The sequence below is a fragment of the Melanotaenia boesemani genome, chromosome 15 (assembly GCF_017639745.1).
Source record: "Melanotaenia boesemani isolate fMelBoe1 chromosome 15, fMelBoe1.pri, whole genome shotgun sequence".
NCBI lineage: Eukaryota > Metazoa > Chordata > Actinopteri > Atheriniformes > Melanotaeniidae > Melanotaenia > Melanotaenia boesemani.
In genome coordinates, this window is record NC_055696.1 from 15,237,359 (window position 1) to 15,254,638 (window position 17,280).

General features: G+C 36.7%; 1 protein-coding gene across 1 annotated transcript; it reads left to right on the forward strand.

The window, feature by feature from the left end:
* The first annotated feature begins 7,220 nt into the window (after positions 1–7,220).
* Positions 7,221–13,200, forward strand: yipf5 (Yip1 domain family, member 5). Its single transcript, XM_042008881.1, has 6 exons — positions 7,221–7,321; positions 8,732–8,849; positions 9,912–10,084; positions 10,604–10,749; positions 11,126–11,307; positions 12,029–13,200. Exons 2-6 carry the CDS (start codon positions 8,740–8,742, stop codon positions 12,189–12,191), a joined length of 774 nt encoding a protein of 257 aa, XP_041864815.1. The 5' UTR covers positions 7,221–7,321; positions 8,732–8,739; the 3' UTR covers positions 12,192–13,200.
* The last annotated feature ends 4,080 nt before the right edge of the window (positions 13,201–17,280 follow it).

Genomic DNA, 17,280 nt, shown 5'->3' on the forward strand with positions numbered 1-17,280 from the left:
GCTCTGGCCGCCCTGGATGGCCGGTGCCTGCCGATCTTGACCATGCCCCATGACCACAGGGGGGTTCTGGCTGGGGCTTTCCTCTGCCACCCTCGGGGTGGTTCCAGGGTCATCTTCATGGTGGGGTGGCTTGGGTTCATACTCCGGGATTGCTGCTGATCGCTTGGGTCTCTGGGCTTCCCTAGTCTGCCTCTAGCCTCACGTGGTCGCATTTGCACGATCACACTAATCTCTGCTCAATCCTGACTCCTCATACTCGGCATGCTGACACAAGTCATTAAGTTGTTCAGTGGTTTTATACATTAAGAGCTTTTTTGTTTGGTTTTTGTGTGTTTCTGTTACTTTGGCTGTTGTTGTGATACATGTTGTTGTTGTCTTGGTTATTTTTCCAGGAACTCCTGATGCCTGTCAGTTTAGTTTACCTGCAAAAGCTGTGGGAAATTCTCTGTTGTACTTCTGTACAGGAGTAACAGTTGGTTGTCTTGTGTTGGACTGAAGGGTTGTTGCCTTCTATGTACTGCATCTTTGTCCCCTCTCTCTTTTTTATACTTTCCTTTTTAATACTCATCATTACTCTTCTTTTTTTACTTCTGTTCCATCTGGTCAGGTCCAGCAAAATTACATAAATTCAATAATTCAAAATAAATAAACAAATTTTAAAAAATCAGATTATCAAGAGGAGCCTTATACCCATAAAGCTCCCCTTGGCAAAACAAATTTGTTCGGCACAACACAGCAGCCATCATTCTGCCTGCTGCCGTCCTCGACATGACAAGTTTAAAAAGAAGAAGAAGAAGCTTGTGGCTCATATGATATGACGTCAGCAGATCAAATATATATTTTGGTATGCACTTAAGCTTTGTATGGGACCAGAGGCCCCTGGTAAAACAGTAACATATAGCTGAACGTCATCAGTATGATTATGATCAGATATTTTGTGATGTAATGGGGTAATACCCTGTCCTCATTTTGTTGTATTGTGTCTGGTATAAAATTCTTGCATAAAAAAAAATTAAACAGCATTATTGACCATTTTAAGTATTGTATTTATACAATTTTAAATTAAACACAGGATTTAAATTATTTTAATGTTGTATTATACTTATTCTTGAGAGTAACAGCAGCAAAGATTAAAATAGTTAATGAGAGCTCCTGAAAGAAGAGCACATACAGATAAAATGAGCATAACCTTTATTTTGATAAGAAGAAATCCTAGCAGTAAACCTCTGTCCTTCCAAGTCTCAGCACCTCTGAGGCTCCTCATTGGCGGTGCACAGCTCAGCAGAGATCAACCAGGCCTAAAGGGATCCTGACCCTGTTGATGTGGCAAACCATGTAGATGAGATGTTGCTAAGCGTCGGCTCTCCCTCTGCCAGCATAAAGGCCATGTGGGAACACTGCGGAGGGGTAGATAGCTGTGCTAGTTTACTGCCACAGTCAGCTCTCCTGCAGTGCATAATTCTGCCAGTGTGTAGGAGAGTGCTAGTGTGTGATTGTCACAGCACAACATATCTCCCTCTGCAGGTTTTCTAATGCTGTACGTTCAGGCTCTTGGGATTAAAGAACAGTTTCCACAGGCCTTCACCGTGTAACAAATCTTTTGATGGGAAAAATCTAAAGTCCTTGGAACTGTAAAACCTCTTTAAAGGTATAGTATCCAGCTTTAATCTTTAGCTAGTTCTATTATCAATTTGATGTGTATGATTTAAAGGATAATTAGTATTGTAATTCATGCCTCAAATTTATTGCTGAATTAGAGGAAATAAAATCTATTAATCTTCCTCATCTTATACACATTCACAGAACGTACATAGTTTTTAATTTGCTATATGACTGCCAAACCTAGATACAACACAGCATAAAGTATGATAAATCAGATGAGCAGTTAAGAGCTACATGAGTCCCTCTGCATACACCCCAAAAAATGAATAACATCTGGGGGTCTGAGAAAGTGAAGGTGACAGATGGTGACTAGAAAATATATAATTGAACATGCGGTGGGTCTCTCCTGTCATCATTAATTTCCTCAGGACAGCAGATCATGCAGTGGGGGGTCATCACACACAAAGAACAAGAGTTGACAGGAATTACAGGTCTTGGGGATGTTTGTAGCTGCAGTGGAATTTTAGGATACTCTTCTCCCACTGTGCCTGTCAGGAGTCACAGTGCACCTCTGCCTGTCTTTGTCACCTCATCCCAAAAAGAAAAAAACAGACCACCATAACTGTGTTTGTGTAATCGTGGGCTTATTTTCTTCACATGTGTAGCTCCTGTTAATAGTGTTGGACAAAATTAATGAAAATACAAATTCTCAAAACACCTTTAGCTTTTCAGGTAGTCCAATTTCCATTTTTGAAGTTCCCTCATCTTGAAATGATGGTTGTAGCAGAAATCTTTTATACATCCTGCTGTAAAAAGTGACATTTATATGCAGTATATTTGAATTAATCAGCCCATGGGCGAAAGAGTGTGGAATAAAACCACTCTGGAGATAAAGCAAAGAGCAAATATAAAGTAACTGTCTTAGTCTCCTGCACCCTGAGGTAGGAACCAATATATTGAGTGTAGATCAGTGGGCTGATGCTGATTAATTAACATTAAACGTTAAAAGCAAATTCCATTTCATAGTTAACATCTAAGGATGATTTTACAAGTGATCTTGGCAACAAATATTTCTATTATTGGCTTACTGTGTGCGTCAAACTTTTTCATTTCTTTTTCAGCTTTATGAAAATAGTTCTTAGTTTTGTGTCAGACACTGAATATGTTCATGGACTATAGTGCCAATTTTCTAGAGACAGAGAAAAAGTTTAGTTTGGGACAGATGCTTATCTCTCTTTTGACAGTAGTTTTAATTAGGCATCACTGTGATGAAGTTTTGCATGAAGCCAAGTGGAAAAGGGTGACATTGAGATAAACAAGACAGCTGAAGACAAAACAAAAGCTCATACCTGTTTTCAAAGTCATGAGGCAGACATGTTTGATGTGAGAAAAATATAAAATTTTAGTGATAGCTTATTTTAGATGTCCTACACTGGTTATATAAACCATGTGGGAGTTGTTTCTGGCCATGAGATTCCACACTAATGATTTTGTCGTGAACCAGTTTATTATTATATCAAATAATTTATCTAAATAAGGAAACATACTCAAGAAAAGAATTTGAGTAGGGAGGGTTTTGGTATTACATGAATGACTTTGGCATTTACAGTGTGATCTCAGAATTTAGGTTTCTGAGAAAATTTAAGTGAATGGAAAATGAACTCATCTGCAAAAACCATACAATTAAAAATAAACTTCTCCTATAAACATTTGAGAAGAGATCGCTATAACTATTACCTCAAGATGTAGTGTAATTAGAAAATGATAATTAACAGAAACAGTGGAGGTCAAGCTGAGGTCTGCATGATTACAATACCTTTATCAGAGATAGTTAGAACTATCATAAAGGTCAATCAAAACATTTTTTAACTGCCAAAGACATTCAGGAGGCAGATTCTAGTGCTGTTCAACTGATTAACAACACCAGCTCAAATAAGTCCTTCATGCAAAAGTCATCTGAAAAATCCTTTTTTGCATCCTCACCACATAATTCAGCCTTGGATGTCTGCAAAGGAACATTTAAATAAACAAGATGTTTTGGTTGCAGTGAACAATGTTACATTTTGAGGGAAACAGATGCATAAGTTCAAGAAAAGAATATATTTCCAACTATAAAGTATAGGGTTAGACAGGTGTTGTACTGTCTCAGAGACACAGAGAAAATGTCATCAGTAGAGGGAATGATAGATTTAAATAAATTACTTCTAACTCTACAGGAATTAAATTAATCTGTAACACGGGGCTCTTCAAAAACATGAACCAAAATCCACAATGGGCCACCTTCAGACGCACAAGGCACCAAAAGTCCATGATTGACTTTAAAATATAGCCCACAAGGTTTACAAAATAAAAAATAAATAAATAAGTAAATAAGTAAATAACTGTACTGATCACATTGGATACTGCTCATTTTTAAGCTGTTATATTAGTCTGGTTATATTGACTTAATATCAATCTATATGATAATGCAAACATGAAAATTAGCCGTACAAACTTGAAATTTTGGTTCAGTGGATTATTTGTTTGTTGTAACAATTCTATGAAATAAGTGATATTGTTATTTTATAATGTTGGAAAGCCTGTTTATTTCCCTTAAAATAAGCCACATTAGTAATGAAAATGCATTTCTAGGATGAGCAACAGAGCTGAAATCTGAAGAAACAAGACATTTTGGCAGTTTAAGAATTTATCCATTTAACAAAAAGGGGCTTTAGTAGCATGTGGAAGAACCATACACGGCCACAACAATCTGGCCCCTAGTACATCGAAGAAATGATCCACCAAACTAAAGTTTACTTACTAAGATGGATCTTAATGATGTATTTGTGGAACAGAAACCTGAAAATTAGCTGGACAGCTTTCTCTTTGGACTTTTTTCCCCATCCACACCATATAGTTCTCATCCTCAAACAAACTGATCTTGGCATGAGACTTATAGTGCTGAGACTGGTCTTTGATCCTTGCATCAGCAACATAAGAACTTGAATGACATGGTATTTTTAATGTATAAAAATGCTTCTGAAAAAAAAGAAAAAAATAAGAAAGAAATTTCCTTTTGATAGGCTGAAACGAAATACTGCAGTGTGTACTTTAAGGTTTAAGTACGTGGAAGGCGAAACTTAGAGAGAAAGACTGAAACTGAGGAAAAAGAGAGCAACATAACAGTTTTAACATGAGGCTTTTAGAAACCTCTAAATTTGTTTTGGCGGGTTAATTGCCAAAAGGTGGAGTGGTGCCAACCAGAGTGCTTTATTTTCACTACATGAGCAGAGATATTGTCATATTTATTGTAAATTCTTAAATCTCAAGTGACTGGATGGTCCCCATTTTTGGAACAAACAAATCTCACAAGCTTGTCGTCTGTGGATTGTTAGTTTATGGCTCATGTCGCTCATTCACAGAGAGAAAAAGAGGCTTCTGAGAAAGGAGTAGTAGGAGAAGTACCAGATGCCTACAAATTTCTGATCTGTGCTGCAATCACATCAGTATGGTGGCAGGAACCTGAATTAGATTAATTAAAGGATGTTAATCTTATAAATATTTTAAAAATGTATCTATCTATTCTTAGCTAGAAATAGTACTGTGTGGGGGGGATTCACTATATTTTCACTTATATTAGCTTTACTTAAAGGTGACCAATTTTTGTATACATCTACATTTGTTTTGTTTGTTTTTTTTTTTGTTTGTTTTTTTTGTTGTTGTTGTTTGTTTGTTTTTTACACTGGCCCATTCTCCTTGCACATGGAGGCAGAGAGAGAAATCTTCAATTGAGGATACAGTAGGTGGTTGCAGATGTGAGTTTGCTGCAATAGAGGAAATTATATGGTTTTAATCCACTCATCCACCCAGACAGTGACAGCAGGATTACAGCTGAGACTATATTAAAGAAGGCAATTATGACTGTATATGGAAATACACTGCCCTAAATTCAATTACCCTCTCTGGTGCTTTTCAATTTTCTTTAATTAAGTGGATTAAGAAGAAAGACGTGTTCTTCAAGTATAAGAATGATTAAAAGTCTAAAGAAAGATGAGAGGCAATGGAGAGAAAGCAACTCATTTCTACTCATGATTAGTCATGAGTCTTTGCTGTTAGTATTCATGTTTCATGCATCAAATTAAATTTGTGTATCCTGAGACAGAAATTATCCACGTCAAGGCTGCACAGTTAAGAGGTTTTTGTAAAGCTTCCTTCTTCTTCTTCTTCTTCTTCTTCTTCTTCTTCTTCTTCTTCTTCTTCTTCTTCTTCTTCTTCTTCTTAGTGGTTCTGCTTGTTGTGTTTTAATGGATGCTGCTATTATTATTTGACCCACCTGTGTTTTTAGAGTTGTCTTTGTCTGTCTTTGCTTAAGAAGACACCTGATCCTGAGTATCTTTGAGCTGCAAAAGACCAGGTTATTTAAACATTTATGAATCTATATGAATCCTGTGAACAACTAATCCATCACCAGCAGAATCACACTTGCAAATCACACTTGTTATCACCATTCCTGGTACTTAAAAGAGATAAAGGATTTAATCTATTTGCAGTTGTTGCTTCAAACAAGATTTAAGAAGATCTTACCTGGCATTCAAATTTTCTCTTATTGTTTATTGTGTAATTTTGCCCCAAGACCCAGAACATGTTGGCAAGGACTTTCTGTCAGTGATGGAGGACATTCAGTATATATGTTGTGAATGAATAGAAAATCATTCTTCATGCATGTATCTGCTTGTGATTCCAGGCAAAGACAAAGAAAAGCCTCAGTTTCCTTTCATACAGTTGAAGCTAGTTTATAGTTAATGTATTTGTCTTTTCTGTTTTATGGAGTGTTTCTGAAGGTGTGAGAAATTCTAGTTTTAATGAGATTTGAGTGTGAGATTCATTCAGTACTTTTAACAGAGCTTGTGGGATAATGATTACTGCAAATTATCACCTATATTTCTACTCAGTTTGCAAATTTTATTTCAATTCTCTCTTGAAGCCATATTCCCATATTCTTTTGACTTTTAGCAATAACAGTGACAGCTGGAGGGGGATCTTCAGTGACTTGTATCATCTTTCACCTACCTTTATTCCTTTGTAGTTTTCCACATCTCACAGCTCCAACCCACGTGTGATCCTGCCTCTGATTCTCATTTCGTGCTGTCCCTGCTTCCTGTCAGCAGACCTCATGGGCCCATTACTTTGCATTATCTGTCTCATCAAAGAGGCTTTAACCACCTGCAGCATTTGGTGCAGTTCTCCTGCACATGGAGAGTGATTGATCTCCTTCTTTGCTTCCTCTTGAAAGAGACTACTTTTGTTCTTCCCAGGAGACTGATACTTGTCCTGCCATACTATCTTCATTATAGGCTCTCTTCTGTCTCAATTTGCAACCACAAGCCCTTTGTCGTTAAAAATTACTCTGAACCCAAAAGACTGGCAAAGGAGCAAATATATTCCAGCTATTTTTATGTATTGGCTTTTAAGGTTTTAATTGCAGCTTTTTTTTTATTATTTATTTTCTTTTTTAACAATGTTTCCAAATGAGGTAAAGGGGATGCACAGATCAATTTAAGCAATGCAATATCGCTATTCGTCTACAGAGAGCGTCGCATTTTCTGCACCGACTTATGAATTAGGTCCTTGATGACTTCCCGTTAGCTGCGTATCATCCCGGAAGTTTTACCTTTCTCCTGACACGTAGCAACCACAGTCAAGTTGGCAGGGCTTTGACTAAGGTTGTCCAGCGTCACAGGTACGAGTTTGAGTCATGATGCTTGCGTAGTGTAAAAGTAATTATTATGTATAAAAACTTAGATTAAACGTTTAAGCCACCTCTGGTATTATGAGGACAATTTTAGATCCTCGCGACTGTTATAGCTAGCATTAGCTGAGCAACTAGCTGCAGAATGAACGCTGCGTTATCCTCACAAAGATTAGTGTCTGTTGCTCTATTTTGACCATATAAGTTATCTTTTTAAGTGTTATTGGTCTTTAGTACATGCCATAGCGGGCACACGTAACAATATTTAACAACATACATGATTTGTCTTGGCTTTGTGTGTGAAGCTGATACCTTTTGAGGTTGCTAACGTTATCCATAATTAATCAGCCCAGTTAGTAGTGCTACTCTCAACCTCCTTAACGAAAGCAATGTAAACATTGGCGTTCAAAAGGTTTTATACTGCTTAATAACTTAGTTCAGCTAATTATTCGGACAGTTTTCATGCACCTGACAGTTATAACTTGTTTTGTTGTCTAGAACAACTCATAGTGTACTAAGCAATCTAAGTCTAAGTGGAAAAATTGGTTTGAAGATACATGGGGAAGATCCGTCTATATTTTGTCTTTATTTTAAATTTATACCTTTAAAATGCTGACTTTGTTATTTTGGTGGTAGTCACGTCCAAACAACAGGAAGGAACTAGAAGTTTCAGGTCTTTAATCTCTATTGCCTTCTATTTCAGGGTTTCAAATGTAACATAATAAATTTAATGATCATTACTTTGTTGAAAATCCTCTCAAGGTAGTGATACCCAGATATTTGGGACTAATGCATATTACCAAAGACTTGGTTTCCTCTATGTCAGGTCTTCACAGCGTGTATAATCGTCTCTGTTTTTTTTTTTGTTTTGTTTTTGTTTTTTTTTTTTGTTTGTTTGTTTTGTTTTAAAACACTTCAACTGTGGAGACTTTCCACATTGGGACCATTATTTGCTTGGTCTGCAGGATTGTTGAAATGGGGATGGCTGTAGTCTGGGTGGCTAGGTGCCCTGCACCACAGCCAAATGGATGTGGTGTGGGCCCCGGCCTGCCCGGACCTGGGCTGTCCCCGTGGCGGCAGCCTCTGTGGTCATGGTGGCTCCTGGTGTGGACAGATCCCCAAAATATAGTTTCCTCACAGTAGTGTCAAGCCAGAAGCCAGATTAAATTCTCATTAGGTAGTAGTAGTAAGTGTGGATTTTTAATTGCTGTTTTATATTATTTTTATTTGCAAACATTGTTTTTGTGTACATGTTAGAATGTAAATCACTTTGTGCTACTGTTATGTATGAAAAGTGCTCTCTAAATAAAATTTGATTAGATATTATTATTATATAATAATAATAATAATAAGCAAATATATGATACATTTATTTATTTATTTGTTTATTTTAACCTACAGAGTGAGAAATGTCTGGGTTTGACAACTTCAACACAGACTTCTACCAGTCCAGCTACAGTGTAGACGATCAAAGCCAGGGTGGCTATGGCTACAGCAATGCTGAGAACCCCTACAACAAGTAAGAGAATAAAGTGGCTCTTTTCTAATTCTTCCTCCATTGCTGACCCAGCCTTTAAAAACTTTGAAGCATGTTTTGTCTATGAGGCCAGGAGTGTTCATCTTCAAGCTTTACAGACGGTTGCCTCTGGTAGTTTTCATAGATGTTTAATTCTCTGTTTGCTAGATATGAAGAGTTTGTTTTTGCAGCTATGCCACCATGGTTTGTGTGTGGTCATGTGACTGCATGGCTACGTCTGATTGGTGAAACTGACAGCATTGCATGTGTAATTGAATAAATTATGAAAGAAAAAAGTAAAGAATCGAGTGTTGCCCAATGTAGCAGCATAAGAGTAGCGTTTCTCAGTTCACTATATCTGTTAGTGCTTTCAGACACCGCTCAGATTCTGGTTTTGTTTTGGAGTCTCAGAACCTTTGTGCTTTCTGGCAAACCAGCCCACATTCACACCGGCTGAAAGTTGATGGTTAAGTCTTCAGGCTGCATTATACCCTATGGTTTCCCAAAATAAGCAATATAATCAGTCAACCACTCAGCGGTATGTCTCTGTTGGAGGTGCTAAAATGAGTTTGTTGATCTTCCATCTTTATTAGAAACTATTTAAATTAATTCTCGAACATGCCGACTTGTTCCGAGTCCAATATAGCAAAACTGAATCAGTTCCAAATAACTGATGACCTGAAGCTTTATGGGAACAAGCTTCTTCTGTTGCTGCTGTGTTTTGTTATGTGTGTCTGCACATGTCTGTGGGAGACAGGCAGGGTGAGGACTGTGCATTCTGTTAACTATTGAAGCCCAGAGAGAGCGTTGGTGGTCCATATTAAATGGAGGAAAAGATCCTGATTTTCATAAAAATATATTGTATAAATGACAAATTTGAAATATTCAATAAAATTGATTTATCATCCAGTCCTACTGCTACAGTAAAGTTAGCAATGTTATTCCCTTCTATGTGCTATAATTATGCACAATAACCTTTTTTTTTTCTCTCTCACTGTCACCATATGTAGAAATTATTTATTTAAAGAATTATTTAATGTAATGACTATGACATTTCCTTCTCAGGCCATATGGTCAGTATGATTACTCCCAACCGATGGGCTACCCTTCCCCGGGAATGATGCAACCCCAGCAGCCTTATACAGGACAAATCTTCCAGCCCACACAGACCTACACACCTTCCACGTCACAGTCCATGTACAGTAACAGCTTTGATGATGAACCACCACTGCTAGAGGGTAGGTGCACTGCAACCTGAAGGCTACAGCTTCTTATCAGTAAATTTTGGAAATAAAAAAAAAAAGGCATAATGGAATTTCATCAGTTGAACTGTAGAAATAATTGTCCTTCTTTAGATGTTTGTAGATTTCTTCATTTGCTGTTTCATGTTACCTTTCTTGAACTATTACATTGTTTCAAAGATTTTGGAATATGTTTCTTTAAAAGAAACACCCACTGAATTTGGATAGTTGCAGATTTGACTCTTATCTTTTGTTCATCAAAAAACATCCAATCAAACATGATTTGATCCTTAGAAACCGCCCCAATTAGTATATCGGTTTCTAATGCTCCAATTCCCAGCTTACTTTACTACAGGAGTCGTTTATAAAGCAAAAGTAGAAAATACAATTTGTTATTGCCTTTTCTATTACCATTCTTTTCTTGACAATATTAGTGTAGTTATATAGATTATAGAACAGTTTTCCATTAATAGTTTTGTCATTTGTAATGTGTGGTTTGTGTTTGTTTTCTCTAAGAGTTGGGAATCAATTTTGACCACATCTGGCAGAAGACCCTGACAGTGCTCCATCCCATGAAAGCAGCAGATGGTAGCATCATGAACGAGACAGACCTGGCAGGCCCTATGGTCTTTTGCTTGGCTTTTGGGGCAACACTCCTCCTGGTAAGTTACTGGGTTGATTCTAATGAAAAATCTTTCAAATTCAAACATATATGATTGCATTTGGACAGTTGCATATTTCTCTTCATCATTAGGCTCTGTGCTATAGATGATTCTGTTTAAGTAGTAATAGGTAATGGTTTCTACTTTAATTAACCAAGTGTTGTAATATAAGTAGGTTTCTGTCAATGAATAAAAATTCCCTAAAATTGTTTGCACAGATGTACATGGTGTAAAAAAAAAATCATGTTTGCATAACATCTCACAAACATCAGTAGGCCTGTTGTATGATTAACTTGGATCAAACCTGTCCTTCAAATTATTTTATATATTTTTTTGTGGGGGTGCTATAATTGTTGTTATTGTCTTCCATTTACAGTCCGGTAAGATCCAGTTTGGTTATGTGTATGGCATCAGTGCAATCGGCTGCCTTGGCATGTACTGCTTGCTCAACCTTATGAGTATGACAGGCGTGTCGTTCGGCTGTGTGGCCAGCGTGTTGGGATACTGCCTCCTCCCCATGATCGTTCTCTCCAGCTTCGGCGTCCTCTTTTCATTACAGTGAGTACACACATGAACAGTTGTGTTGGTGCATTACTTGTTTATAAATAACTTTGTAAGGGGCACAGCAATTCTGAAATATAAATCAAGTCCATGTCAAAGCATCCTTTTTCAGCCCTTCAGTCTAGTTCAAGTGGACTATAGGGTTGCTACACAAACAAAATAAGGATGTAGTAAAAACCTTGTAACAGTATAACTGTTGTACTCCACTAAGACTGTTCATTAACATGCACTTGTAGACACATCAAGGCTTCTGCAAAATAGTATAAAATACAATGTATATCCATAAAACTCCATGCAAGCTGTTGGAGAACCTTCCTAAATGAAGCCTTGGATCAGAATGAATATAAATCAGTACTGGTTTTGATGTGTACAGCATCAGTCTTGCAAGTTAGCCATATGGAGCCAGATGCATTGTAGTCTGGTTGTGGTGTTTAGATGTTTTCATGCTTTTATGTTTTTTTTACACAACAAAGATAAATGCAGTATATTACTCAAAAGAATGGAACAAAAAATGTATGAGCTGGACCACATTTCAAGCATATGCATAATATTGTGCAGCTTCCAGTCGTCTTTCATCTGCTTAGTAAGTTCAGTTTTACAGGTACGTTTACATTAACCCTTGTGTAACTTTGTTAAGTTGTATAAATGTGCATTTCAGTGTGTTGAAAGAACTAAGATGATTGAGACTAACCTGCTTATTTCTTCTTGTCTTCTTCAGGGGTATGTTGGGAATAATACTAACAGCAACAATCATTGGCTGGTGCAGTTTCTCAGCCTCAAAGATCTTCATCTCAGCATTGGCCATGGATGGGCAGCAGTTCTTGGTTGCTTACCCCTGTGCACTGCTATATGGGGTCTTTGCACTCATCTCTGTCTTCTGAAGAAATAAAAAAATTATAAAGCCACAGTTTAAAATAAGTGCTCCCCTGTTCCTGTAATCACAGTCTAATTAGCGTCAGTGTAATTAGTGTAATTATTGGCTAATTACACAGTTGCTACAGAAAAATGAGCACTCTTAAGCACCAGTCCATTTTTTTTTTCTTTTAAAGCATCCACCTCTTATTTTTTTCCCAGCTTGACTTTTTGAAGGTTGGGAGTGTGTTTTGTCACAAATCCTGTGCAGCTCGTTCCCCTCATGCATCTTAAAGGACAAGACTGTCTAACAAGCATAATTAAAAATACTCCTGTGGACCATGTCGAGCATTTTTGGCTTATTACAGTCCTATGATTTTAAGGACATGGGGGGGAAGGGAGTGAGCAAACAGTTCAAACACAGTGGAAACACAAGAAGAATTTTGTTTTTGTTTCGACACAAATGGAAAAGATTTTTTCTTTCTTTTTCTGGGAAGTGGGCCTGTTGTAAGTTTTTTCTAGCAAACATCTTCAGATTCTACGCTAGCAAGATTAAGGGAAATGCCTACTTTCATGCCACACCAGACTACAGCAACCAATGCTAGTTTTCCTCCCAGAGTGGTTAAGAAAAATGGAGGTTCTCCTCTTTAATATCCCCTTTTATCCAAGACTGAGGAACCACGAGCCCCATCAGTTTATCATCTTTTTCATAAGGACAGCTGCTCTGCAGATATTTTCTTCTGTATTTTATTTTATCTTTTGAGAAATATTTGACTTTTGATGCCTTTTCAGGAAGACACAACTACAGTTAGCACAAAAGCATTGTTGTAATTGTCCAAACCAAACCAATATGATTAGACATTGAGAATGAATAGTGGACTACTTCTGTGTGGGCACAGACCTGTTGATTGGCTTTTGTTGTAGATGAAAGCCATCTACCTTAAATCTTAATTTTAGAGACAACTCGCTTTGTATGCTTTAATGTGTCATCTGTTGTTCCTGTCTTCTCATGCACATTAAAGTTGTTTTTAAAGGTTATCTGCCTTGTGATTGAATGGTACATTATATGGTCAAGGTAATAATTGTACGAAATTACACAATGTGTATGATGAAAGACTTAAAGGTTTAATTTGGCATGCTGACCTGTAGCCTCAAGTTTGTTGTGGGAAAAGAAATGCCAGAGGCTACTGAAAGAAGTGAGTATTTGATATACAATGACAGTTATTAACCTTTATAAAGGCTGCTTGGTAGATCAAAAGAAGCCCTCTCCATGCTTTGAATCACACCATTGTGTTTAGTTGCTGCTTGGATTCCTTTAGAAATTTTTTAATTATGACAGAAGCCCTGTGTCGATGCTTTCTGTGGACATTAACCAGAAGTGCTAAATGGTTTGGGCTGCATGAACTTGACCCTCTAAGGCCCAACCTATGAAAAAATGGTAAAAGTCTTTTTTTTTTTTTTTAATATGAGGTCTTTATTTGGCCCTTTCACAAAATAGAAAAAAATAATAAAATAATTGCAGAGGGGTTCATCTACCATTTATTATCATGTGGTAGTTTAAAAATATTATATTGTGGTTTTCTGCTTCTGGGTACCTATTAGGGGACAGAAGACAAGTATCAGATTGTGTTCAACAGGATTTTGAGCAAAGTTTATACCATAAATTGAAGCAAAATGTCTCAGAAACTGTACGTAACAAATATGTCATGTCAGGTTCTTATGGATTAAACACTCTTGTCAGTTTTGCTAAACATGTATCACTGATGTGTGAAGGAGATGTAAACACAGTAAAACCACACTGAATTGAAAAGTACTCATCATGCAAATGCATTCATGAACACTGAAACATGATGTTTTACTCAGCAGAAACCTCTTTCTTCCTCCCCATCACCTTTCTGGTTGGCCTTTGCAGCGACATATACATAAAATACACTAAGGAATCTTGAAATGGTTGCTTAAAAGGAATGAATAATTCAGAAATTAGAACGGAGTACTCTTACTATCCCAACATCTCAATATCAAGGACACACTTTGCATTTCAGGCAAACCTAACAGAAACAGTCAGCTCTCTCATAGGTTGCTCACTCACTGACAAATGTTTATTATGCATTTTCTCTATGCTATATGTGTGTGTGTGTTTGTGTGTGTTGTGATGAAAACACTTCGATGACACTTACATTCTTTTGCCACTAGATGTCAGTGTTGATTTCACTGACTAGTTCTTGTGTTTTTCTGCTCTGTTTTGGCTACAGCCTGATTTCTTCCCTAGAGCAATGACTGTATCCACACTTCTTTTTAACATTTACTCATTATCATGAAATTTACTGCTCACAAAGGACCAGATCAGCATATATGAGCAAGTTAAGCCAAACCCACCTCAGTAATCATGCAGTTTTAGTGGTTAATTGTTTTCTTCGCTCAGTTTTTGGTTGCTTAGTTATTACTCTGTTTATCTTACATAATGCATTGTAATAAAAATGTTATAGTTATTTAAAACAATTATCTCTTAAATTTACCCAAATATTGATGGTACATTCACGTACATGATGAGTGTGAGGAAAAATCCAGGTGGAACAATAGACTTTTTATTTTTAAGCATAGGTGGGTCCTGAAAAATTTAGTGTATTTTGTTCCCATACACACTTACTGTCCAATACAAGGCCATCACATTACTCCGTGTGAATGATTTAAGGGTAAGTAAGAGGAATGTAACAACCTGCATTAAAAAATGACTGTTTCTAAATGGAAACACTGATTTTAAGGCATGAAAAAAAATGATTTCAATATTAATGTTAAGGGAAATGGATATCTGATGATGACAGCCGTGCTCGGACTGTTCCTCTGTCACTTCTCCATATTTAGATGCTCATGAAATTACCATCACCTACACACTGATTTAGGACCAGCTGGCTATTCTGTTTATTCTGGGAAAAAATGTCCACCATACCATTATGTCATCTAATGGAGGATAATCTCACTTCCATCTGGCTGGCCTGGCCACAGTCTGTCCTCCCCAGCAAGCCTGCCAGCTAATGATGAAAGAAGCAGAGGAAGAAAACACGAGTAAATATTCTTGCAAAAGGTGACAATATGCAACTTTTGCTATTAGTTATAGTTAACGTGGTCTATGGTTTGCCCAATAGCTGTGTAAGAAAATGACTGTATTTTCTGTGTAGAATTATAAAACTGTGGTGCAGATTAAAGTGCTGTAAATCCAGATTAATCATGATACATCATTGTCTCCAATACACATGGCTCTCAGGTTGCCAAAAAGCCATAAATCCAACAGCAAAACACAACCCACTTCTAATTAAAAAAAATATATATTTAAAATGTGAACATTAACACAGTGCAACAATTCAGACATTATTTTTATTTTAAATGGGAATTTTTACAAAAAAATATATAATAACTTCAGTCCTTTTAGAAAATACATATTTGACGATGCTATATGATGTTTCAAAGAAGTCTGGGCAGAGGCGATGAAATATTTTAAATGTTGTGTAACATTTAAAAAAAGGAACATTTCAAAGCTACTTAGATTAACTGGAAACAGGGCCGTGGCATGAATTCATACACAAGTCCTTCAGGAGTGGGATAAGCTCACCACTCCACAATGTGAACAAATAGTTAAACAAATCAGAGAATTTGAGTTTTTCATCATCTATAGTATACCACTAAAATACTCAGAGAATGCTTAAATATTTGTATACAAGGAGCAAGGTCAAAAATACTAAGATGTGATCTTTAAGCTCTCAGGCAGCATGGTATTAAAAACAGACGTGATTCTGACATCAGCGCAAACAAGATTTAGAAAGACTGACACCTTTTCTTGATTAAAATTCTGAGTTTACTAACAGGGTTTACTTTTGCAACTTCAGCAGTTGTTTTCTTTAGTTTCCAACAGTTTCACAGGTACGCTGACACATACACTTTAACTACTATTCACTTTCATTTATGCACTTTATACAGTATTTACTACGATTGGTTTACACTTTACTTTTTGTCTTATTTAGTTATTATATGTGCATTGTTGTAGCTGTCTGACACGTTAAGGAACAACAGATGCAAATCAGCTGTTAGGCTAGTGCTGCATGTTAATATTTAGTTTTTTTTCTCATGTCTGTTGATGTGCAATAAATAAATGAAAACTGGTGTAAACATCTAAGCCCCATTTTTTCTGAAATGTAGTACTGGCATCTCATTTAAAATTACCTTAGAGTTTTTTAGAAGGACTTAAATTCCTCTTATTTATTTTTTCACTTCATATATATGTGAGTTAAACATGAACCCTGTATTTATTTATTTTTTAGACAGAGATGCATTAAATGTTGCATTTCTATATCCTATGTTACTGTCATGAAATTAATTTTATCATTCCTTGTCTGAAGGGGTAAAACGATGGAAATGAACGCAATTTTGTGTAAAAAACTATAATATTTGTGACTTTGCCCCCTAAACTTTATCCTAAACTCTAAATGGACTGTCAGCATCTTTATCTTTGTCATAAGAGAAAAAAAAATATAAAAAAAAATACACAGAATTTCATAAAGATTGTATTGTCCCCCTGTAAGTGATGCACATGCTGACATTTACTGAAATTTCTGAATTCACATATTCAAATTTTCTTTAAAAATGTAACAATAATAAGAATTTCTTAGATATTTCTGTAAAGCTGTTTCTGATTTTAAATGTTGGCCAGCAGCACACGTAGCTGGAGTGGGTAACACATGTGGCCTGTGTACGCAACGCACTCCAAAAAGCCTTACTGCAATGAGGCTGATTAGGATGGTACCTTAGGGTGAGGGACTAGACGAGCGGTGGGTGGAAATGTAATGATTGGTATTCAGCAACGCTGTGCTGCCTTTTAGTACATCTGCAAAACCAACAGCGCATGAATATTCACAGAGCAACTGTTAACACAGCACTGAGTGTGATTTTCTGCTGCACTTCATTAGGCTAATTGTCAACCCTCATTGCACTGTGGACTCGTCTAACAGTGGTCTCAGAACTCAATGAACTAATGCAAACACTGCACAGTCTGGCTGAGGGAAAATGAGGGAAGTGTTTCTGTGTGTACATTTTTGCATGTGTATCCATGAGTGGATGTGAATGCAA

Coding starts and splice junctions, on each gene's coding strand:
- yipf5 (XM_042008881.1), top strand. CDS start 8,740: ATGTCTGGGTTTGACAACTTCAACACAGACTTCTACCAGTCCAGCTAC. Junction 10,085..10,603: donor TGAACCACCACTGCTAGAGG/GTAGGTGCACTG, acceptor GTTTTCTCTAAG/AGTTGGGAATCAATTTTGAC. Junction 10,750..11,125: donor TTGGGGCAACACTCCTCCTG/GTAAGTTACTGG, acceptor TTCCATTTACAG/TCCGGTAAGATCCAGTTTGG.